Source organism: Oncorhynchus nerka, linkage group LG25, assembly GCF_034236695.1.
Source record: "Oncorhynchus nerka isolate Pitt River linkage group LG25, Oner_Uvic_2.0, whole genome shotgun sequence".
NCBI classification, from domain to species: Eukaryota; Metazoa; Chordata; class Actinopteri; order Salmoniformes; family Salmonidae; genus Oncorhynchus; species Oncorhynchus nerka.
Genome location: NC_088420.1, coordinates 31,200,523 through 31,226,052, shown reverse-complemented (window position 1 = coordinate 31,226,052; position 25,530 = coordinate 31,200,523). Strand labels below are relative to the sequence as shown.

Below are 25,530 nucleotides of genomic sequence, written 5' to 3'. Positions count from 1 at the left end.
AGCCCTGATTGTCTATTTATCCCCTGTCACAGCAGTTTGGAGCCTGGATTACAGTCGTGTGTGTTTGTGAGCAGGTATACCTATTGCCGCACGGTTTACCCTGCCTCTTCACTAAGGAACTGCTTCACTGCTCTGTATCTCTCTGCCTTTCTCCCTGCTTCCCTTCACTCTCCATCCCAAATGAGGCTCACAAACCTTGACACAATCACACAGATGTTGAAATCTCAACACTGGAGTAGTGTAGTGTATCTGACCTCTATAGACCTCTATGTGCTTTAGCAGTCTGCTGTAGAGGCTGAGGCTCAATGTGCTGCATTGAGGCTGGCTGCTTGCACATGACTGGGCAGCAGCAGCCCAGTGTTTAGCAGAGGCCAATGATGCAGTGCAGTTATTGGGACACTGGCAGTGCCTGTCTTGGGTGCTGAGCCAGGATTGGATCGGAGCAAAAAGAAAAACAATATTAGATCTGTGACCTTAATTCATTTAGCTGTTTGTTTTGTTCAACTCCATGTAATTTTCCTCAACGTACACTGTATTCTAAATGGATATTATTGTTTTGTACGTATAGAACGATGTGTGCATGTGTAGGTGTGTGTGCTTCCGTCCATGTGTGCCAAGTACAAATGTAGGATCTTCATTTGATCACCCTTTTGTTGCTGCGAATTTTCCTGCAGGAAAACCCACACTAACACACAGTTAAATCAACAGTATTGCCATTTTCATATAGCTTACTATTGGCCAGCTAATAGCCTAACTACCTATCAAGCAACATTGCAGATTAATCCTGTTGCTGCATGATTGTTTTGCTGTGACAATATAGGTCAAATGAAGATCCTACATCTGTATGTGTGTGAGCGCATGTGCATGCATGCACTTATGTGTGTCTACGTACATGTGCATGGCTGCATGCATGTGTAGGCTACTAGGCTGTTTGGATGTTTAGTCTGGCCAATGTTAGGCTGCTGTGGGAACAGTGCTCAGTGGACACAGCTGGCAGAAAGATGTCTGTAATCATGGGCTTATGTGACATGTTCAGTCAGCAGGTGTGTGTCTGTGTGTGGCAATATGTGTGTGTGTGAGTACATTACTAAGGGAGTGTGTATTCTGGAGGGGAGTCTGGGTGTGTTGCGTGTTGGTAGGATAAGACGTGTATGTGTGGCGTTCTGCTATTCTGGAGGAAATGGATCTGTTCCTGAAGGGAATCACAGCAAGACAGACAAACAAAACATTGTAGAAGAAAAGTCCAATTCCCCCTCGCGTTTCTGTTGCACGCCGTCCTCCTCTCTCTGAACGATGCTGACAGCGCCGACACAGATGGCAAATGCATTCTGTCAGGCAGACTTTAGCCTTGCTTCTCTTCAAATAATGCTTACCCTTTTTATGGAAAGAGAGAAAAGTATCTGCCTGTGTGTGGATTATAGAAATGTCTCTTTCTCCTCTCATTCCTCCTTATCTCTGTACCTGTAAATTCACCACCACCCTTTAAATAGCAATATACTATAGTAACACTGTATGACTGACAATATTGGAGTGTGTGTTAGTGATTCAGGCTTGTCGTTGGCCCTACCTCCAGCTGGATTGATTAGTATGTGTTTTCCAGTGTGTTTATCCTCACGTTGCCTTGTAGCAGCCTGTTACGGCCGATTACATTACGAGCAGCTTGTTGCAACACACTTCCAATGAGCTGGAACTCTATATTAACAGGGTTGTTATCAACATGTTCAGAGCGGGAGGCTGTTCGTGTGTGTGTGTGTGTGTGTGTGTGGGTGTGTGTGTGTGTGTGTGTAAGGGTGTATGCTTCCATGTCATCTTTTCTTGACCTTCGTTTCAGTGTCACTTCCCTTTCCTGGTGATCCACAAAAACCCTGAGAAAGGAGACGCCCTTGTTAAACACACTCTGTCTTTACTGTCTACTGACACACACACACATGCACACACACACACACGCATGCACACACACACACACACACGCACGCACGCACACACATGCACACACACAGACGCACACACACACAGACGCACACACACACATGCACACACACACACACACACACGCACACACCGACGCACACACACAGACGCACACACACAGATGCACACACAGAGAGGAAAGCAATAGTGAAACATTTTGAGTCTGTTCCTCTTGAAGGGACCTACACTATGACTCACCTGAGTGTGAAAGTGCTAATTCTTGGAACCTTGACACCCTCTAGTCCCCCCCTCCAATGTCTGATGGCCCCTTCCTCCCGCTAGGCTCCCTTATGGTGGAGAGAGAGGAGAGCCAGTCTAATGTCTTCAGCTATTTCTAAGCACACATCGTTTAACATTTCATTACTGCAGCCAAGCGAAACCTCAGTGTCAGGATGACTTTCTTCTGATTCAAAATGGACTGATGTCTTTGTTCAAACAGCTGCACAAAGAAACAAGCTGATGGGCTGAAATGCTCTGCTAGAAGAATAACTGCAATTTTATTTTGTTAGGTTTTATCATCTGAAATCTATCCCTATTTCCTACCTACTGCCCCAATTCCTTTTTTTCTCATCTCTCTCTGCTCATTCACTCCCTTGCCCCATTATTCCATTATCTTCATTGTGAGCATTAGAGCTTGTGGCGATTTCATTTATTTCTCTCTCCCTTGAAACTTCCAAATATCCCTTTTCTCTCCCATTTTCTGAATGCGAAAATTGCCCAGCTTCATCAGCCCTGTGTCTGTATTCTCTGTCAGTGTGTAATGTCCATATGTGTCCTCCTCAGTGTGAAGAGGCCTGCAGGGATGGGCAGCATCCTGAACCGCCTCGGGGGGAAGAAACAGAAGATGAGCACGTTGGAGAAGTCCAAGATGGACTGGGACGCCTTCAAGGATGAGGAGGGCATCGGGGACGAGCTGGCCATCCACAACCGAGGCAAAGAAGGGTGAGTCTCTCTCTAATAGTACCAGCGAAGCAATATAGTGTTCTGCAACACCACTCCACCATAGAGAGGCAGGGCAACTGATAGATCAGTTAAAAAGTATTCTTTCTCTATCCACCAGCCTACTACTAATTCTGAGCAACAGCACACGTCTATATTTTATACCAGTGGCCTCTATCTATCTACAGTAGTCAACAGCAGGTTGGACTCTGGATAGACAGAAATATCATCTCTGATATGATATAAGTCCTTTGTGATGATAGGCAGGTTGTTCGTGACTGAGCGTTGCAGCAGTCCAGCCTTATCCCCTGCCTGACCTGTAGCTATGAAGCAGTCTGTCTGCATGCCTGCTCAGAATACCAGCAGCACCTGACACCCATGGCTTCCACTGGCGTCCATCTCCCTTTCCTCTCCCAGCACAGGCAGGATTTTCCCTCTGCTGTCAGAGGCCCTGCAGTAGCATTATTCTTTCCTAAAGGTTACTGTTGAACAGATGAGTCATTTAACAGTCCCCCCTCCATCTTTCTCTCCCCGTCTTATCTCCATCCTCATCTTTGTCTGACTGATGAGCCGTGCAGCCTGGCTGCTGGTCCATTCTCCTCCTGCGTCACAGGCAAGCTAATGAGCAGAGACGGCAAAACACAGTCTAGAGCAGGTTGTAAATCTTTTTTTGGACACATTATTGAAACCACTCACATACACAGAAGCTTTTGCCCTATGTTCCTTTTGTATGCAGTGAGTGTTTTCTGTACATGTGAGTGTTTCAGGGCAGCCAACCACAGGACTATTGGCAAACACCTACTGTACACTAAAGTGATACATATTCACTGCCCACCTTGGATATGAACGGATACACTCCATCCAGGCTATATAACATCCGGCCGTTATTCAGGAGTCCCATAGGGCGGCACACAATTGGCCCAGCGTCGTCCGGGTTTGGCCTGGGTAGGCTGTCATTGTAAAGAAGAATTTGTTCTTAACTGACTTGCCTAGTTAAAAAAAAAAAAAAAAAAACAAATACAAACATGACCAAAAGTATGTGGAAGAAGTGGTTATGGAATGAATAATGGTCTGGGGGTGTTTTTCATGGTTCGTGCTAGGCCCCTTAGTTCCAGTGAAGGGAAATCTTAACGCTACAGCATGCAATGACATTCTAGACTATTCTGTGCTTCCAACTTTGTGGCAACAGTTTGGGGAAGGCCCTTTCCTGTTTCAGCATGACAATGGCTCCGTGCACATGGTGAGGTCCATACAGAAATGGTTTGTCGAGATCGGTGTGGAAGAACGTGACTGGCCTGCACAGAGCCCTGACCTTAACTCCATTGAACACCTTTGGAATGAATTGGAACGCTGACTACGAGTCAGGCTTAATGGCCCAACATCAGTGCCCGACATTACTGACAGTGAGACCTGAGGGGAACTCTGGAGTGTTGCACTCAAAAGTCATGTGTGTAGACAACAACTACTCAGCACGCTATATGTCTGTCTCATCTACCACTGTAAACTGAAGTCACCTTGAGGTGTATGACACATTTAGGCCAAGTTCAAGTGTTCCCCCATAGGAAGGTGACCTGCTTTGTGCAGAACATATGACGGAGAAATGAAAGATACCAAATTATAACAAAGTGGTCATATGTAGATTGGGTGGAAAATATGGGCGCAGAATCAGATGACCTAATTCTGTCAGATAGGCCGACGGTGAAGTCATGACATCATCAACAGGGTCTCCATATTTTGCTGACTGGTGACTGTGAGGTGTCAGGTGATATACATTGGGGTCTGAAATGATTGACATCGTTGATAAAGATGAGCAATAATGATTCTATAAAATAAATCATTCAAATACAGAGCTATATTGTTTGCAAAAAAAAAAAGGGAAATTACACTGAGTGTAGAAAACATTCGGAACATGACAGACTGACCAGGTGAAAGCTGTGATCCCTTATTGATGTCTCCTGTTAAATCCACATCAATTGGTGTAGATGAAGGGGAGGAGACAGGTTGTAGAAGGATTTTTAAGCCTTGAGACAATTGAGACATGGACTGTGTATGTGTGCCATTCAGAAGGTGAATGGGCGATACAAAACATTGAACGGGGTATGGTAGTAGGTGCCAGGCGCACTGGTTTGAGTGTGTCAAGAACTTCAGCGCAGCTGTGTTTTTCACTCACATTAGTTTCCCGTGTGTATCAAGAATGGTCCACCACTCAAAGGACATCCAGCCATCTTAACGCAACTGTGGGAAGCATTGGAGTCAACATGGGCCAGCATCCCTGTGGAACGCTTTTGACACCTTTTAGAGTCCATAACTGATGAATTGAGGCTGTTCTGAGGGCAAAAGGAGGTGCATCTCAATATTAGGAAGGTGTTCCTAATGTTTTGTGCACTCAGTGTATATTATTTTATACTAATACAATTGTTCAGAGAAAGAGATTTATTTTAACAAGTAATACTTTTTTGAAAAGCTAGGGGTCAAAATTATTAAAGATTTTTATAAATAAAGTAGTCAAAAGTTTAGTATTTTGTCCCATATTCTTAGCACGCAAAGATTACATTAAGTTTGTCACACTACAAACTTGATGGATGCATTTGCAGCTCATTTTGGTTGTTTCAGATTATTTTGTGCCCAATAAAAATTAATGGTCTTTTCACTTTATATTATAAATAAGAATATTATATGTTCCTAAACACTTCTACATTAATTTAATGTGGATGCTACCATGGTTACGGATAATTATGAATGAATTGTTAATAATGATGGGTGAGAAAGTTAGAGGGTCAAAGATCATACTTCCAAGACATGCTAACCTCTCACCATTCCCAATAGCAGGGGAGGTTAGCATGTCTTGGGGGTATCATAATTACACAGTCATTATAATTACCCAGCCTGCAACTGTCTCCATGGCTACCCAGCGCCCCTCAGTGTGAGGTGGGAGCTAGCTCTCTAATTTCTCCAATCCCATGTTTTTGTCTACACTAGAGCTAGGCACTTGGGGGGTTCATACTCCCTTGGGGATGCTAATCTAGCATGACATCATTGCCCGTTGCTAAGAGCAGCCCTAGTAACATTGGGATGATTAACTCCGTCACTGCCTGCTGAGAGTAGAGGAGGCTCATAACCATGCAGGCAGAGATGTCACACTACCCACCACTGTGTCTGTGTTACAGTATAAGATATGAGAGAGGAGACCGTCTCACTCTATATTCAGCCTCTCTAGACAGTGGTGAGATGAAGTAAAGACCGTAGTTTAGAAGGTTCAGAAATACAACCCGTCCGACAGCTAAATTGCTGCTTTCTCCGAGTACCTCAATTTCTCCCGTGTTTTTCCATCTCTTTGGGAGGGATGTGGTTGTGTGGAGGGAGTCAGTCTATAGGGTTCGGAGGCCAGGGGCCTGAGCAAGAGACTGCAGTAGGCGGTCCACTGGGCCACGCTGGGAGGCCGCAGAACTGTTCTTGGAGCTCCAGACAGCCCCATAGTCGGGATACGCCCTGGGCCGGCTCTCCCATGGGGGTCACACACAGACTGGGGGGCCAGTGATGAGGCCTCCCTCTCTCTGATCTAGGGCCAGTGAACAACCAGTGGTGGGTGTGAGCTGGCTTCTTCCTATCTCTGGGAACGGGTTTGGGTTTAGAGGATAACTGTGGGTACAGTGGTGTATTTCATTCAAACTGTCCCTTGTGTGTAGAGATATGGATCCTAGTGTGCTAGGCAGAGGCAGTGCTTAGAGAGAGAAGGAAAAGGAAAAAATATGGGAAGAGCTACTTTCCTAGCTCCTGCTGGGTAAGAAGAGTTAAACAGCCATTGGGGAAACTTACAGCCCCTCTGTCTTACCACCTAGGGATTCATTACACTCATCTTCATCACACTGTTGTAGTTGACACTTGAATAGTTGAGGTATTGATAACTAAACTTGCATTTGTGTGACGAAGATGCTTGTCATAAGTTAGAGAGTTGTTAATCAACTAATTTACTTTTGTGTGCGCACTTAGTGCTAACATGCTATCAGGTGTTCACTATAACAATGAGCCAGGACCTTGCGTAACATGCTTGTCCCAGAACGGCTGTTTATAGGAGCAGTGTGTTTGCGTGCCTGCTTTGTAATATCTCCTGCTGGATGTTTATGTGTGTTAGTAATTATATTTTCTGTGTTTGTTGGGCTTTAGGTATGTGGAGAGAAAGAATTTCCTGCAGAGAGTTGACCACCGGCAGTTTGAGCAGGAAAAGAAAGTACGTCTCGGCAACATCATGAAGCGATGACAAGGAATAATAGAGGAGAGGTACGCTAACAATTGTGACACATGCGCGCGCACCACTCTGAACATGCCTGCCCAGTTCCCTCCCGTGTTTTCTCTTCCCAGTACTTGGCCTCTGGACTGCCCATGTGTTTGGAATGGCCCGACAGTACCTGCTACCTGCTGTTTTTGGACCTGCGTCAGATTTCACACTCCCAATCTACACACAGCACTCTCATTACACCTCCATCTGTTCCTGGACCTGCGTGTGACCCGAATCACCTAGACTCAGACCCCTGACTGTGTCTTCCTACCTCTATAAGAGGTGTGTTGGCAGTGTTAACATGCTTACCTCAGCACATGGCTGTGTGGGTGTTCCTGTACTGAACATTTGTCAACATCATCACCAGGATGAAGAAAAAAATGGAAAGCATTCCAGGAGTGAGAAGAGGAGAATGAGCAGCACAGTCATGATTCCACACCCTGAACTCTGTATCAGTCGTTATTGGCATTGACTTGAGAGGGGAAGAGAGGAAGAATCCACACACTGCTCAGATATTTGTGCCATCGCTCCACATCTCCTGCAGTGATTCGGGTTGGTGTGCTGTTCATTGGAAGAGTTAAAGTTGCATTTCACCTCCCTGTTGTGCGGACTGCACTTCTCTGGATAAGTTCCAGCTAATCTGAGGAGAAAGATTTGTCTCACTCTGATGTACCTTAGTTATACCAATAACTATCACAGTTTCTGACATGATGCAAGATGAAAGGTCTATGTTTCATGAACATGTCAGCTTAGCTGCTTCTTAAACCTGAGCTAAGAGGGGAGAGGATCACTGAGCGTTTCCTCAGCTACTGTTCTCCCAACGTAATGACACAGCTCCTATTACAAGGTCATTTTATGGTTGTTCAGTAACAGACACTCACACAGACAGGCTAATTCAGGGACTTTATTTTTAGTTACAGGTTGTTAAATGAATGGGCTTCAAGTGTGTCTGAATAATAACGTCTCGTATTATTACGTCAGAATTTGGACTTGTGTTATGTTGTTATCCTGGTACTGTACCGTGTCAACTGTATAACATTGAATAAAGCACGCTATTTGGTTTGAAATTGTTGTTTTCGTACAGATGGTATTGTTTTGCTCATTTGTACCCCTGACCTCCCCAAGGCCTTATTCCAGCCTTCCTCTTCCCCCTTCCAAGGCTTTTCCCTTCTCCAGACAACTGTCTCCAGAAACACTACAATTACACCATAACCTGTTCCTCCCTGCCCCCTCTTCCCCTAATGCAACTGTTGCCCTCTCCCTCACCCCCCTAGGTCCTACACCCCTAACCCCATCCCCCATCCCTCCCGTCTTACCCACTCTGCTATGCCTTAAATAAGGAGGTCAGAGGACTCCACCACTCACACGGTATCTCTCAACCTCATTTCCTCTGTATCCAGGCCCCCTCCACTCACTGCTTCTGTGTTTCCTGCCTGAGTGTTTGGAGGGGACAGGAGGAGAAGCCTGTGCATCCTTCATAAGAGGGGAATTGACTTGTTTATATTACATAGTTATAGGGATCCACCCTGCATCCCCATGGGTACTCACTCACTCAGTACATTTGTTTGTTTGTTCTGATAACCAGACGAAAGCTTACTCTATATTTTATATAAGCCGGTTTAGATAAAGAGATCCTGTGTACTGTACTATAGCAGGGAGAGTACACATGAAAAGCCTGCAGAGACATGCAGAAACACACTCACGTACAGTACACAAACAGTTGCATATTGGATGCAGGTTATTCTGTCCTATAGGCTATGTAGGCCGATGTAGGAGGCAGGCAGCAGGCTCCCCAGTGCATATGTGCTTCCTGCATTACATTTCTGCTTCATCACTGGCACATTTCACATTGACGGGGCAGGTAGAGAGCTTCAAGTTCCTCGCTGTCCACATCCCTAAGGATCGATCATGGTCCACAAACACAGTCATGAATAGGGCCTCTTCCCCCTCAGGAGGCTGAAAAGATTTGGCATGGGCCCTGAGATCCTCAAAAAGTTATACTGCTGTACCATTGAGAGCATCTTGACTTGTTATGGCAACTTGGTATGGCATGGCCTCCAACCGCAAGGCGCTACAGAGGGTAGTGCGTACGGCCCAGAGGGAGGCCCTACAAATTGTAAAAGACTATAGCCACCCAAATCATAGACTATTCTCTCTGCTACTGTACGGAAAGGGGTACCGATGCCAAGCATTTCGATACACCCGCAATAACATCTGCTAAACACGTGTATGTGACCAATAAGATTTGATTTGATTTTGTTGCAAGTCTGGAACCAAGAGTACCCTGAGCAGCTTCTACCCACAAGCCATAAGACTGCTAAATAGCTAGTTAAATATAAACCCAACAACTTTACTGAGGTACAGTTCATATAAGGAAACCAGTCAATAGAAATAAATAAATGACGGCCTAATCTATGGAGTTCACATGACTGGGCAAGGGTGCAGCTATGGGTGGGCCTGGGAGGGCATAGGCCCACACCCACTTGGGAGCAAGTCCCAGGAAATCAGAATTATTTCCCCCCCACAAAAGTGCTTAATTACAGACAGAAATACAGAAATACTTTCATCAGCTGTCTGGGTGGCTGGTCTCAGACGATCCCGCAGGTGAAGAAGCCGAATGTGAGGTCCTGGGATATGCCACACCTGTCAGATGGCTGGATTATCTTGGAAAGGGAGAAATGCTCACTAAAAGGTATGTAAACAAATGTGTGCACCAAATCTGAGAGAAATAAGCTTTTTGTGATTTTTTATTTCAGCTCATGAAACATGGGCCAACAGTTACATGTTCTGTTTTATATTTTTGTTCAGTATAGTTAACCAAATGGCTACCCGGACTATATGCATTGAACATACGCTGCTGCCTCTGTTTATTATCTATTCTGTTGCCTAGTCACTTTAGTCCTAGTTATATGTACGTACATTATCTTCCTCAATGATCTTATTCCTCCGCACATTGACTCGGAACTGGTACCTTGTGTATATAGCCACGTTATTGTTACTCATTGTGTATTTACAGTATTATTACCTTTCTATTATTTCTCTATTCTCACTCTGCATTGTAGGGAAGTAAGTAAGCATTTCACTGTTAGTCTACACCTGTTTACGAAGCATGTGATTAATAACATTTTATTTGACATTTCTGTACAGGCTCCTACACCAACACCAGCACCCACCACAGCTGAAACTAGGCCTGCAGTGGCCTGCATGATTTATTCTACACTGCTGTTACACACACCTCTGTCTCCCTTGCTCCTCTCTCTCTCTCTCTCGCTCTCTCTCTCTCCTTTCTCTTTCTCGCAGACTAAGCAGATGAGCAGTCATCCTCATCTTTATTCAATTGCTCCCGCACCCACCCACACACACTCCGAGAGAGAGACCAGTGCACTCTCCAGAGCTGTGGAGAGCAAGTCATCCTCATTTTTAGTCAATTGCTCCCGCACCCACCCACACACACTCCGAGAGAGAGACCAGTGCACTCTCCAGAGCTGTGGAGAGCAAGTCATCCTCATTTTTAGTCAATTGCTCCCGCACCCACCCACACACACTCCGAGAGAGAGACCAGTGCACTCTCCAGAGCTGTGGAGAGCAAGTCATCCTCATTTTTAGTCAAATACACCTTCTGCCCTTATTTCTTTTCTGTTACTTCTCTTGGATGGTTAAGTGACTTTGGGAGCCCCAAGTAATTCTCCCAGCTTGTCTCTTTCCTACACAGACTGCTCACTTCCCCCATGCTGTTACCCTGCAAATGCCTTGTCTCTTTCCTACACAGACTGCTCACTTCCCCCATGCTGTTACCCTGCAAATGCCTTGTCTCTTTCCTACACAGACTGCTCACTTCCCCCATGCTGTTACCCTGCAAATGCCTTTTAAACTCACTCACTGTGTCACCGTTTCTTATGCTCAGTTTAACTTGACCACTGTTCACCTCTCACCTCCCTTGTATGTAGGTGGTAGTTGAACTATTCTCATCTGCACAACCTGTGCTTGACCGTGACGTAAAAATAGATTGTAAGAAAGGCACAGAGGATGGATAAAGAACAGGTTAAAGGAGTATGGAAGAGAGAGTTGGCTGGGAAACAACGATTTAGATTATATACAGTTGCTGTGCTTTTGTCAAGGGAAGGAAGTCTTATTATAGTGTGAAAAACCAACTGTAACCTTTAACCCTAATTTCAAACCTTACATTAACTTGAAACGCAAATCTTTACCCACACTCTGACCCTGGCTTAAACTCCTATAAAATCCCAATTTAACCCCTAAAAGAGGCCCCCAGTGGTTTTCCACATATAGGGTTAAAGGTTACAGTTGGTTTTATCACACTATAATAAGACTGAGCCTTAGGTTGCCGCTAGGAATGCCTGATATATCTGACACACATTTCCCGTCTTCACCTCTAGGCATGTGTAGCTGTCTGTCACCAAATACCATCGTTTCAAACCAAGAAGTTGATTTTAAAAAGCCAACACCTTTGGGAGGATAATTATAATCACTGACACAAGAATCTCAAATAACAGCAGGAGCAAATGGTCCGGATGCCTTCCCCTCCCTGCTATCCAAACACTAAAAGCTCTGGTAGAGGCTTTGGTAACACTTCTTTATAAGTTGTTATAAGCATATTTGAGCCATTATGTCTTATAACAAGGCTTATAATGTTATGTCTCCCAATGCATCAAACTGACTGTTATTTAGTCCGGATAATTAAAGGGGTCATACATCTTCATAAAAAGTCGCACAATGCATTTTTACTAAAACCTTCTCTGAGGTGTTGCCTGTACACTGTCATTGTTTCTTAGCACAACTTATCTCCTACCATGAAAATGCTTTTTATGGTCCATAGTGTTAATTTATGCATTTGGAGAGAGGCTGATCATAGAGTAGTGCATAAGGTGATTTGTGCAAAAGGTGTCCCAAAATCACTTCAAAAGAAACCTACACTTCAACCTAGGCCACTTTATTGTATAGGTATATTTTCCATTTATTAAACTTCACATTAATTGGTGCAATACATTTGACAACATCCTAACCTTCAGATGTGGATACATGACCATAAGTGTATCTTGGCCTATTGGACAATTCACCCACGATAGCCGACGACAATGTAGACATTCCCTTTAAGTGGCAACCATGGGGAGCTCAGAAATGATTCTGCTTATATTTCAATACATTTATTTAGGAGAGCATGAGTTTAACATGATAAGGTAGGGCAGGCCTTATCACGAAAAAAACCTTCATCTTATTGCTGCCTCTTCTTTTTGATGGTGGAAAACGGGAGACCATCCCTTTAAACAAAACTTGACGGTTCCATTAGAACCGTATAGAGCGCAGCGGTCTTTCGTGCAGCAGCAGTGATACACGCAGCAGTGATACACGCAGCAGGCGCAAGACTGGAGACAATCTTTTTTCATTCTGTTTGACACTGAACGCAAAGTTGCGATTAAAAATATATATTTTACATTGGATTATTGGGAAAATTAACGAAACGTGACATAGAAGAACAAGAGGAGAGTGTTTACGGTGTGTTGGAGACGGGAGCTCTGGACGTTCATGAGCTGGACTGCGCCGCATTTGGTGGGCTGCTCCTAGCTTGGAAAATCCCACCATATCCCTGACATTTATTCCCAACTCAACCGGAACGGAGAACTGACACTGATGTAGATGCATTTTAAAGGAAAAACATGGAATAAAGGCTGACATCGAAGGCGTCCTGAAGAAAATAGCTTTTTTGCTGTTGTTGAAAAAGTACCCTACAGCTTATTAATTAAATAACCTATACATTTTTTTGTTGTAGTCAAAAAGAGGCATAGCCTACTCTAACAACACATCACATAATGTCTGTTCCGGTAAGTGTTATTTAAAGGTTACTATTTAAATCCTCTATTGCAAGACAACCATGTAATGATGTTACATCTGGCATGAACTTTCGCTGCCTACAAAGAGATGTCAGCAATACAATATTGCCATTGCCAAGTGTCATTTCCTTTTGCTGCTAAGGCAGTTACTTTGTGTTATCATTGCACTTCCACTGTTATAATGATATAACTTATTTATATTTATTTTCACTTTTTTTTTTATCATTTGTTAAAATGTACACACTAGGCGTGCAAGGCCTAACACACACTGCTTGCTGGTCTGGCAGGCTGTTCTTGTCAACCGGTCACATTTGACTGGGATGGGCATAGTAGTGCCAACGTTGCAGCCTGAGTTTTGTCAGTTGCAAAGTATTAGGTTAAACCTTTACTGCAATTATGTTACCACCCGTAGGCTATATTTTGAGTGTAATGCCAAAATAATTGGTATTGGACACTTAATGCTTCATGTGACCAGGATATGCAGTTGTGTTTTTCATTCTGTTGTCTTCTGTTGGTTTGCCAGCAGTCTACCATTAAACCAACAGCCTGCAAATCAGTAAAACTAAAAAAACTAAAAATTGTACCCCACTAATAATAACAAAAGGTAACAGTTCCATCCTTTGATGTTTATTGGACTTGTGTATTGTAGATATTGCCATGACTCAGGTCTCCTTCGGCAAGTACTGTTCTATCTAGCTTGGCATGTGTTATTATGCACACAGATATCTGAAACGGCATGCTGTAACCTATGGGAAGCATCCTTCTGCAATTACGCATCTCAACCCCACCAGTTTGTGCCGAGTTTAAAAAAAAATCATGATTATTGAAATTCAGAGCTCATTGTTTTCCCCATGTCAGGTTTAGGGAGTAGAATGTGCTGCAAGTCACACTTCTACGAACACTGAAATATATGCTAGTTTTCCTCGGGACAGCGAAGGGCTGATTACAGAGTTGTTTCCTATACACTGAGATACACTGTATACTGCCTCTTTGCCTGTAGATCATCTGGATATATAACATTATCACCTATGCTAACTAGCCTCATGCCATTAGACCGATGTAATGGACAACCTTTACTTCCTTGTTTGTTTTGCAGAGTGTTTGAGCCAATGGTACTGCACATTATGAATCAGTGTATTAGGCTATGTGTTATTGTCTTGAGTAAGACTGTACACAGTTTCAGCTTGTGGGGGTTGTTGGTTTGGTTTTTAATGTATGTTTCACCCTCAGTTAGATATACTCTGCACTGTATTCAACAAACACAGTCCAGATTGCAGTTCCCATGTCTTGGGGCCTGGGCATGATGGCAACAGCTGTTCTCTGTGCATGCAGGATGACAAGTCTCATGAACGCCATGACTAAACCCAGCACCTCATGCCAACCAGTCTGAGTCCTTTCACCTGGCTGCCTAATACGTCACTGGGAAATCAACATCACACGTCACTTGGGTGTGACTGTCCACCCAATCCAGTGGACTTTTCCATTGCGTAGGTGTTATTCAAGATTTCCTATAGAAATCATGTTAGAAATGGGGGTTCTTTGGAAGATGGCTGGTGTCCAACAGATTGTTTTCATTTGTACACTATTATTCTTTCAGTAATAGTGTAATACCATTGTTATTTCAACATTATAGCTTTCAGTATAACGTCTGCTATCCATTTGATTCTGTGTATTATTTTTTGGGAGTGCAGATTTGTCAAAGCATCCAATGTTGTTGCTTGGGTGATGGGTGTATTTCCTCGTTGGCCTGCCAAAATTCTAATAGACTGGGAGTCCCTGTGGAGAGTTTCCTCCTGATGTATTTGATGTATTAATTCCTCCAGTCAACCATATTATGGGGGAAATTAAACTGATGTTTGCATGGGATCAGGCCTTAGAGTTAAGCATGCTTAGGTGAACAGGAAGTGCCAGTAGTAGCAGGGGTCCCAATGCTCCAATGCTGCAAGGCTTAGATGCTAAACACCATGTCATTCACCAATCATATCTGTGGCTTTTTAGTCATTCCTCCTTTGATATTATGGATTTAACATTTGTTATTTGTAAATCACTGATTAACTGATAGCTTGCTTACAGCATGCTGTACATTTACTATAAGTAGAATATAATAGCGTCAATAGCAGTTTTTCCCCAGTGTTTTCTGTTAATGCCACTGTAGATAGCGTGCTACACTTTATATACAAAAGTATGTGGACACCCCTTCAAATTAGTGGATTAGACTATTTCAGCAACACCCATTGCTGACAGGTGTGTGAAATCGAGCACACACCCATGCAATCTCCATTGACAAACATTGGCAGTAGAATGGCCTTACTGAAGAGCTCAGTGTCTCTCAATGTGGCACCGTCAAAGAATGCCACTTTTCCAACAAGTCAGTTCGTCAAATTTCTGCCCAGCTAGAGCTAGTGTTATTGTGAAGTAGAAACGTCTAGGAGCAACAACAGCTCAGCCGCGAAGTGATAGGCCACACAAGCTCACAGAACAGGACCGCTGAAGTGCGTAATGTGTAAAAATCGTCTGTCCTCAGTTGCAATACTCACTACGAAGCAACGTCAACACAAGAACTGTTCGTCAGGAGCTTAATGAAATGGGTTTCCATGGCCGAGCAGCCACACACAAGCCTAAGATCACCATGCACAATGCCAGCACGCTTCACCATCTGGCAGTCTGACAGAATCTGGGTTTGACAGATGCCAGGAGAACGCTACCTGCCCCAATGTATAATGCCAACTGTAAAGTTGGTGGAGGAGGAATAATGGTCTGGGGCTGCTTTTCATGGTTCGAGCTAGGCCCCTTAGTTCCAGTGAAGGAAAATCTTAACGCTACAGCATATAATGACATTCTAGACTATTCTGTGTTCCAAATTTTGTGGCAACAGTTTGGGGAAGGCCCTTTCCTGTTTCAGCATGACAATGCCCCCGTGCACAAATCAAGGTCCATACAGAAATGGTTTGTCTAGATCGGTGTGGATAAACTTGACTGGCCTGCACAGAGCCCTGACCTCAACCCCATCAAACACCATCAAAAGCACGCAGGTCAAATAAAATGTTATTTGTCACATACACATGGTTAGCAGATGTTAATGCGAGGGTAGCGAAATATTTGTGCTTCTAGTTCCGACCATGCAGTAATATCAAACAAGTAATCTAACAATTTCACAACAACTACCTCATACACACAAGTGTAAAGGAATGAATAAGAATATGTACATAAAAATAGATGGATGAGCGATGGCCGAACGACGTAGGCAAGATGCAGTAGATGGTATAGAGTACAGTATATACATATGAGATGAGTAATGTAGGGTATGTAAACATTATATTAAGTGGCATTGTTTAAAGTGGCTAGTGATACATTTATTACATCCAATTTTTAATTATTAAAGTGGCTAGAGGTGAGTCAGTATGTTGGCAGCAGCCACTCAATGTTAGTTATGGCTGTTTAACAGTCAGATGGCCTTGAGATAGAAGCTGTTTTTCAGTCTCTCGGTCCCAGCTTTGATGCACCTGTACTGACCTCGCCTTCTGGATGATAGCGGCAGTGGCTCGGGTGGTTGTTGTCCTTGTGTAGGTGTCCTGGAGGGCAGGTAGTTTGCCCCCGGTGATGCGTTGTGCAGACCTCACTACCCTCTGGAGAGCCTTACGAAGGTGGGCGGAGCAGTTGCCGGACCAGACGGTGATACGGCAGGATGCTCTCGATTGTGCATCTGTAGAAGTTTGTGAGTGTTTTCAACCTCAGCCTCCTTCTTCACCCTGCTGTCTCTGTGGGTGGACCATTTCAGTTTGTCCGTGATGTGTACGCCGAGGTACTTAAAACTTTCCACCTTCTCCGCTACTGTTCTGTCGATGTGGATAGGGGGGTGCTCCCTCTGCTGTTTCCTGAAGTCCACGATCATCTCCTTTGTTTTGTTGGCATTGAGTGTGAGGTTATTTTCCTGACCCTCCGAGGGCCCTCACCTCCTCCCTGTAGGCTGGCTCATTGTTGTTGGTAATCAAGCCTACCACTGTAGTGTCGTCTGCAAACTTGATGATTGAGTTGGTGGCGTGCATAGCCACGCATTCATGGGTGAACAGAGAGTACAGGAGAGGGCTGAGAACGCACCCTTGTGGGGCCCCAGTGTTGAGGATCAGCGGGGTGGAGATGTTGTTTCCTGCCCTCACCACCTGCGGGCGGCCCATCAGGATGTCCAGGACCCAGTTGCACAGGGCAGGGTCGAGACCCAGGGTCTCGAGCTTAATGACGAGTTTGGAGGGTACTATGGTGTTAAATGCTGAGCTGTAGTCGATTAACAGCATTCTTACATAGGTATTCTTCTTGTCCAGATGGGATAGGGCAGTGTGCAGTCTGATTGCGTCGTCTGTGGACCTATTGGGGTGGTAAGCAAACTGGAGTGGGTCTAGGGTGTCAGGTAGGGTGGAGGTGATATGGTCCTTGACTAGTCTCTCAAAGCACTTCATGATGACGGAAGTGAGCGCTACGGGGCGATAGTCATTTAGCTCAGTTACCTTCGCTTTCTTGGGAACAGGAACAATGGTGGCCCTCTTGAAGCATGTGAGAACAGCAGACTGGGATAAGGATTGATTGAATATGTCCATAAACACACCAGCCAGCTGGTCTGTGCATGCTCTGAGGACGCAGCTAGGGATGCCGTCTGGGCCGGTAGCCCTGCGAGGCTTAACACGTTTAAATGTTTTACTCACATTGGCTGCAGTGAAGGAGAGCCCACAGGTTTTGGTAGCGGGCCGTGTCAGTGGCACTGTATTGTCCTCAAAGCGAGCAAAGAAGTTGTTTAGTTTGTCTGGGAGCAAGATATTGTGGTCCACGACGGGGCTGGTTTTCTTTTTGAAGTCCGTGATTGACTGTAGACCCTACCACATACCTCTCGTGTCTGAGCCGTTGAATTGCAACTCTACTTTGTCTCTATACTGACACTTAGCTTGTTTGATTGCCTTGTGGAGGGAATAGCTACACTGTTTGTATTCGGTCATGTTTCCGGTCCCCTTGCCCTGATTAAAAGCAGTGGTTCACGCTTTCAGTTTTCTCGCTAATGCTGCCATCAATCCACAGTTTCTAGTTGGAGAAGGTTTTAATAGTCGCTGTGGGTACGACATCACCAATGCACTTTCTAATAAACACGCTCACCGAATCAGCATATTCATCAATGTTATTGTCCAACGCTATGCGGAACATATCCCAGTCCACGTGATCGAAGCTATCTTGAAGCGTGGAATCCGATTGGTCGGACAAGCGTTGAACAGACCTGAGCACGGGCGTTTTCTGTTTTAGTTTCTGTCTATAGGCTGGGATCAACAAAATGGAGTCGTGGTCAGATTTTCCGAAAAGAGGGCGGGGGAGGGCTTTGTATGCATCGCTGAAGTTAGAATAACAATGATCCGGAGTTTTGCCAGCCAGGTCGCGCATTAGATATGCTGATACAATTTGGGGAGCCTTGTTTTCAGATTAGCCTTGTTAAAATCCCCAGCTACAATAAATGCAGCCTCAGGATATGTGGTTTCCAGTTTACATAGAGTCCAATTACGTTCTTTCAAGGCCGTCGATGTGTCTGCTTGGGGGGAGGGAGGGGGGGGGGGGGGTATACACGACTGTGATTATAATCGAAGAGATTCCTCTTGGTAGATAATGCGGTCAGCATTTGATTGTAAGGAATTCTAGGTCAGGTGAACAAAAGGACTTGAGTACCTGTATGTTGTTACGATCACACCACGACTCGTTAAGCATAAGGCATACACCCCCGCCCTTCTTCTTACCAGAGAGATGTTTGTTTCTGTCAGCGTGAAGAAACCAGGTGGCTACCGACTCTGATAACGTATCCCGAGTGAGCCATGTTTCCGTGAAACAAAGAACGTTACAATCTCTGATGTCTCTCTGGAAGGCAACTCTTTCTCGGATTCCGTCTACCTTGTTGTCAAGAGACTGGACATTGGCGAGTAGTATGGTAGGGAGTGGTGCGCAATGTGCCCGTCTACGGAGCCTGACCAGAGGACTGCTCGGTCTGCCCCTTCTGCAGCACCGTTGTTTTGGGTTGCCTGCTGGGTTCTGATCCATTGTCCTGGGTGGTGGACAAAACAGAGGATCCGCTTCGGGAAAGTCGTATTCCTGGTCGTAATGTTGGTAAGTTGACGTTGCTCTTATATCCAATAGCTCCTCCCGGCTGTATGTAATAAGACTTAAGATTTCCTGGGGTAACAATGTAAGAAATAATACATCAAAAAACAAAATACTGCATAGTTTCCTAAGAACGTGAAGGGAGGCGGCCATCTCTGTCGGAAGTCCCACATACTTGTGATCATGTAGTGTAGTTGACAGTATAGAATGCTTTTTAAAAGATGCATACATTTGGGGAATATGCATGTCCTAAATACAGTACAAGTTGGCACATGGACATACAGTATACATTCATAAAAAATAAAAACATGTAATTGTTTTAACCTTTATTTAACTAGGTAAGTCAGTTAAGAACAAGTTATTATTTACAATGACGGCCTACACTGGCCAAACCCGGGCGAAGCTGGGTCAACTGTGAGCTGCCCTATGGGATTCACAAGCACGGCCGGTTGTGATACAGCCTAGAATTGAACCAGGGTGTTTGTAGTGCCTTAGACCTCTGCTCCACTCGGGAGCCCAAATGAATGCATGCAGCTGTATGCACATGCATTCATAATATTCCATGAATTCATGCAATAGGGGAGAGTGGGGTAAATTGAGCCATTTTTTACATTCAGCATCACCGTCAAGGGAAATATAGCATTCTTTCTAACAAAGATATTTACATATTTTAGGATGTTGTGTATCCCTGGAATAATCAGAATTCATCTAAACATTACATTTGAACTCATAGCTTTACCAGAAGTGGTCTTTTGTTGTGTCACAGGACAGGGTAAGTTTAGCCGCCTACAAATTTCTGTACTGAATGAAGTATTACCACCACCTCAACTTACCCCAAGGCAAACATTATGAGTATATTAGCCCACACAGCTACAAGGAGGCACTTTCATGCTAGTTTTAGGACTTCATATTGAAGCTTATAGAGACCCCAACTCATGTAACAATCTTAAAATGATCCACTTTGGTTTAAATACAAGCATCATGAAACCTCTTACACAATACATTAATTTGTTTATTTTGACCTCACTTGTACCTTTTCCATGTGGTTTCTTCCTTCACAGACTACTTGAAATGATGACCACTTCCTAAATATTTGGTCAAATGATACATTTTGTGTATGGTTTCCTAGAAACAAGGGTAGCTCAACTCTGTCTAATCCCCCCTACATCCACTGAACAAAAATATAAACGTGCTCATGCAACAATTTCAAAAATGTTACTGAGTTACAGTTCATATAAGGAAATTAGTAAATTGAAATGAATTCATTAGGCCCTAATCTATGGATTTCACATGACTAAGAATACAGATATGCATCTGTTGGTCACAGATACCTTAAAAACAGGTAGGGGCGTGGATCAGAAAACCAGTCCGTATCTGGTGTGACCACCTTATGCAGTGCGACACATCTCCTTCAGGCTGTTGATTGTGGCCTGTGAAATGTTGTCTCACTCCTCTTCCATGGCTGTGCGATGTTGCTGGATATTGGTGGGAACTGGAACACGCTGTCGTAAACGTCGATCCAGAGCATCCCAAACATGCTCAATGAATATGCAGGCCATGGAAGAACTGGGAAATGTTCAGCTTCTAGGAATTGTGGACAGATCATTGTGACATGAGGCCGTGCATTATCATGCTGAAACATGAGGTGATGGCGGCGGATGAATGGCACGACAATGGGCCTCAGGATCTCGTCATGGTATCTCTGTGCATTCAAACTGCCATATATAAAATGCAATTATGTTCGTTGTCTGTAGTTTATGCCTGCCCATAACATAATCCCACTGCCACCATGGGGCACTCTGTCCACATGGTTGACATCAGCAAACCGCTCGCCCACACGACGCCATACATGCAGTCTGCCATCTGCCCAGTACAGTTGAAACCGGGATTCATCCCCGCAGTCAGGTCAAGACCCTGGTAGGACGATGAGCACACAGATGACCTTCCCTGAGACAGTTTCTGACAATTTGTGCAGAAATTCTTAAGTTGTGCGAACCCACAGTTTCATCATCTGTCTGGTTGGCTGGTCTCAGACGATCACGTAGGTGACGAAGCCGGATGTGGAGGTCCTGGGCTGGCGTGGTTACACGTGGACTGCAGTTGTGAGGCTGGTTGGACATACCTCCAAATTCTCTAAAATGACATTGTATGGTAGATAAATTAACATTAAATTCTCTGGCAACAGCTCTGGTGGACATTCCTGCAATCAGCATGCCAATTGCACACTCCCTCGAAACGTGAGACATGGCCTTTTATTGTCCCCAGCACAAGGTGCACTTGTGTAATGATCGTGCTGGTTAAACAGCTTTTTGATATGTCACACCTGTCAGGTGGATGGAATATATTTGCAAAGGAGAAATGCTCACTAACTGGGATGTAAACAAATGTGTGCACAACATTTGAGAGAAATAAGCTTTTTGTACGTAGGGTACATTTCTGGGATCTTTTTAACATGTGACCAACACTTTACATGTTACGTTTATATTTTTGTTCAGTGTACATGAATACATGATATGGCCAATTGAGAATGAAGCACCACTATAGATTATTACTATCTCTGACATGAGCTGAGTCTCCCCAAGGGCACATCTCAGCTCAGCTGCAGCCTCTCTCGCCCCTCTCCTTCCCTCCATGCCAGTAGTCAGGCAGCTATGGACTAGGGTTGCAAAGGGAGGGTGTATTACTGGAATATTTATAGTTTTAACAGTAAACTACAAGAATTCTGGTACCTTTCAAGAATTTTACGTAACCTATCACAAGACATCTAGTGGCCCTTTTGGGTACTTTAGATTATCATCGGTGGCTGTAATTACACTATATCTGGCCGTCTGTGTGGCCATAACACTTTTAAAAAATAAAGGAAATAATTCAATAAGATTATTTAAAAATTAAAAATAGAATGACAAAGCTGTACAAAATGATCTTAAATATAAATGATCAACTTAGTGAGTACCATTGGTGTTTAATATGAGGGTTTCTTCTATTCTTTTTTTTTACACTTATTTATTCGAATATGTCAATATGTATTTGTTGTCAATGTTTTGGCTCCAAACTATTGCCAGCTGAGAAAAAAGTCAATATTTGGACAAGTTGCAGGGATAATTGAAAATAATGCCATTGTTGATTAGATGCTTTTTTTTCATTAATTCTGCTATTTTCTCTTGAACCATGTGGTCTGTCTACTAAAAACTCATGGACAATATGGACACAGATAAATAAAAATGTATATTAAATATGAAGTTATTCAAGTATAAATGACCATAGTTACGATAGATTGCCATATATTTTCTGTTAATTACCTAAATTACTGAAGATTACAGGAAGTTACCGGTAGCTTTGCAACCCTATGCAGGATATATGGGGGTTAAATGGGACGTCTTCATAGGCTTTATCCACAGCCCTCTGATATATCCCCGTCAGAAGCCTGACATTTGGCGCTTGTCATAGATGATGCTCACATACATATTAATAATTGGTGCGAAGGCAAGCCTATGCATTTCAATAACCCGGATCAGGCCCTGGCTATTTGTGTGAGTTGCCTGGGCAACAGTAAGCCATCAACCTCCCTCCCCTTTCTGTGTCTATCACGTACATCTTCAGTATACTGTATAGGTCCACAATTCATTATCACACACTCACAGGGTTGGTAATAGGACACAGCCATCGAACTGGTTAAAAGACAAATATACTACAGTGCAAATCGATGTAGCCTATTTATAATTCACACACATGCACGTGCATGCACATATGCACACAGGCATTCAGGCACGCACACACATGAACACTAAGACATTCACACACATTGATCTCCCCAGCTTGGCTGCTCTCAGCAGATTTCAGGCATTCTTTTATCTGTGCTTAGAGTGATGGTGTCTCCCCTCACCCTCCAAGTTCACGCACACACGCACACACACACACACACACACACACACACACACACTTCCACTGGAGCTATGGAAGCATCTTAATCCAGCAGTCAGCTGACACATCCATTTGTTTACAACTGACAGCTCAGCAGAAAATATTATATTTCTGCTACAAACAGCTACCGGTAGAAATATGAATATCAATTGAAACATTATATATAAAAAGTGTCTCTTTTTCCTATGCATATTTTAGACTAAATAAACCATCATCAGGTTTCATCCATTGCAACTGTCCATTATTTAGTTACACTGAACAACATATAAACTCAACATGTAAAGTGTTGGTCCCATGTTTCATGAGCTGAAAAGAAAATCCCAGAAATGTTCCATACACACAAAAAGCTTATTTCTCTCAAATGTTGTGCACAAATTGTTACATCCCTGTTTCTGATGAGTATTTCTGTGTGTAATAAAGCCCTTAAAACTCATTCTGATTGGCTGGGCCTGACTCCCTAGTGGGTGGACCTGGCTGCCAAGTGGGTGGGCCTACGCCTTCCCAGGCCCACTCATGGCTACACCCCTGCACAGTCATGTGGAATCCATAGATTAGGGCCTAATGAATTTATTTCAATTGACTGATTTCCTTATAGAAAATTGTTGCATGTTGCGTTTATATTTTCTCTTCCAATGGGACTGTGTGCATGCCGGAACATTCCAGAGGAGGGGGGAGGGGACTCTTCAAGAGGATTGAGTATTCGTGTGTGCCTATGTGTGTTTTTAGAGGAGAGTGTGTAAAGGGCAACACTTATATTCTTCTACTGTCCCCCATCAATCTCTGTGTCACTATACAGTATTTGTGCGATAATGGTATCTTATGGGAGGACTGGGTGCTCTTGCATTTTGTACGTTTGTGCACATGCTTATGTGTTCATGTACATGCTCAGTGTGGGAATGCTCAGTATTGAATAGGATTGTGCTAAAATGGAGTTGGGTGCGTGTATATGTGTGTGTGTGTGAAACCTTCTCTGAGACCGTGTGAGAATGCTGTTCTGTCTCTGTGTGACAGTGGACCTGCAGCAGCAGCCTTCTCTCAGCCAGGAGCTGCTGTTAGTTATTATTCTCTTGGCTCTTTCTAGTGGCTGCACATGCCAAATAGATTGGCGGCTCTCCCCCCCTCTATCTCTCCCTCTATCTCTCCCTCTATTTATCTCTCTATCTCTGTCCTTCTCTCCTCTCTTCATCACTATTTGTCTTTATGGCCATCTCCCTCCTCCTCTCCTCCACCCACCCACCCTCTCTTATCCCCATCTCATTTCCATGTTTGTCCCATCTTCTTCTTGTTCCAGTTTCTTCCATTGTCTTGGTACTGTATGTCTTGGACTGTAGATACAGTATACAGTGTATTGGTCAATGGGGGACACGTTAGTGTGAGATCTAAGCAGGCCATCTTTTCATTTCAAGGCCTGGTTTCAGTTTCCTCACACTGTCAGTGTGATGTGCATATGCAGGTGTATGAGAGTACATTATGGATTGATGTACTGCAACTGCATGTGTCATGAGCAATAGTTGGTGCAAGATGTTTAGCTCCATACAATACGGTTGAGGTAAGAGAGGGTCAAATTGAGCAGCTGTGAGACAGACAGACAGACGGCGAGAGTGTGTGTGTGTTTTGGCTGTTCCTTCTGCAAAAATGTCCCATCCCTGGCCTCGTAAATCTCCTGGCTGATCTGCCTTGGCAGTGTTAATGGCCGCCCATCGATCAAGCTCTCATGTGTAAGCTATCGCCAACGTGCGACAGAGTTAGGGGCGGGCTTAGCGATTTAGTTACCTGGGAATTGGCCAGTCAATATGGCAGAGAAGGACAGTGCCGGTCCAGAGAATTGATCGTCATTTGAAATGCAAAGCTGTTGGCAGCAGAGACGAGCTAGCGAGTGAAAGGGTCAACTGAAGAGCACGAGCGGGAAGAGAGGGGCATGGGGAAGAAGAGAGAGAAGCATGGAGAGAGGGAGGAGGGGCGAGGGGGGCTCAAATATACAGTACCAGTCAAAGGTTTGGACACCTACTAATTCCAAGCTGTCATCAAGGCAAAGGGTGGCTACTTTGAAGAATCTCAAATATAAAATAAAACATTTTTGGTTACTACATGATTCCATGTGCTGTTGCATAGTTTTGATGTCTTCACTATTATTCTACAATGCAGAAAATAGTAAAAATAAAGAAAAACCCTTGAATGAGTAGGTGTGTCCAAACTTTTGACTGGTACTGTATATATTTCACAAGTTGATAGGCTAATTATGTCACCGATCTGTCTATTCTTGATTTAATCTTGTCTTTACATATACTAAATCATATATTTGTGAATTTTGTTTTGCTTTAGAATGGACCATTATCATGCACCTGTATAAATGCACTTAAATAGTGAGGGGAGGAAGCTTTTCCTGTGGTTCATTTTCATGCCAGCCAGGTAGGCTATACACCTGTTGTAAATACAAGCAATGTGCTAAAT

At 43.9% G+C, this 25,530-nt stretch overlaps 2 protein-coding genes across 2 annotated transcripts in view; both read left to right on the top strand.

Annotated features, from left to right (window-relative positions):
* The window catches only part of cfdp1 (craniofacial development protein 1), a 55,776-nt gene extending 47,523 nt beyond the window's left edge, over positions 1-8,253 (top strand). Inside the window, exons 6-7 of the mRNA XM_029634200.2 lie at positions 2,755-2,913; positions 7,075-8,253. Coding sequence (XP_029490060.1) covers positions 2,755-2,913; positions 7,075-7,168 — 253 coding nt within the window. The 3' untranslated portion in view covers positions 7,169-8,253. The remainder of the gene's footprint in view (positions 1-2,754; positions 2,914-7,074) is intronic.
* Positions 8,254-12,531: 4,278 nt separating this feature from the next.
* Positions 12,532-25,530, top strand: part of LOC115109374 (breast cancer anti-estrogen resistance protein 1-like) — a 127,210-nt gene continuing 114,211 nt past the window's right edge. Inside the window, exon 1 of the mRNA XM_065009735.1 lies at positions 12,532-13,026. Within this exon, the coding sequence (XP_064865807.1) occupies positions 13,015-13,026 (12 nt within the window). The 5' untranslated portion in view covers positions 12,532-13,014. The remainder of the gene's footprint in view (positions 13,027-25,530) is intronic.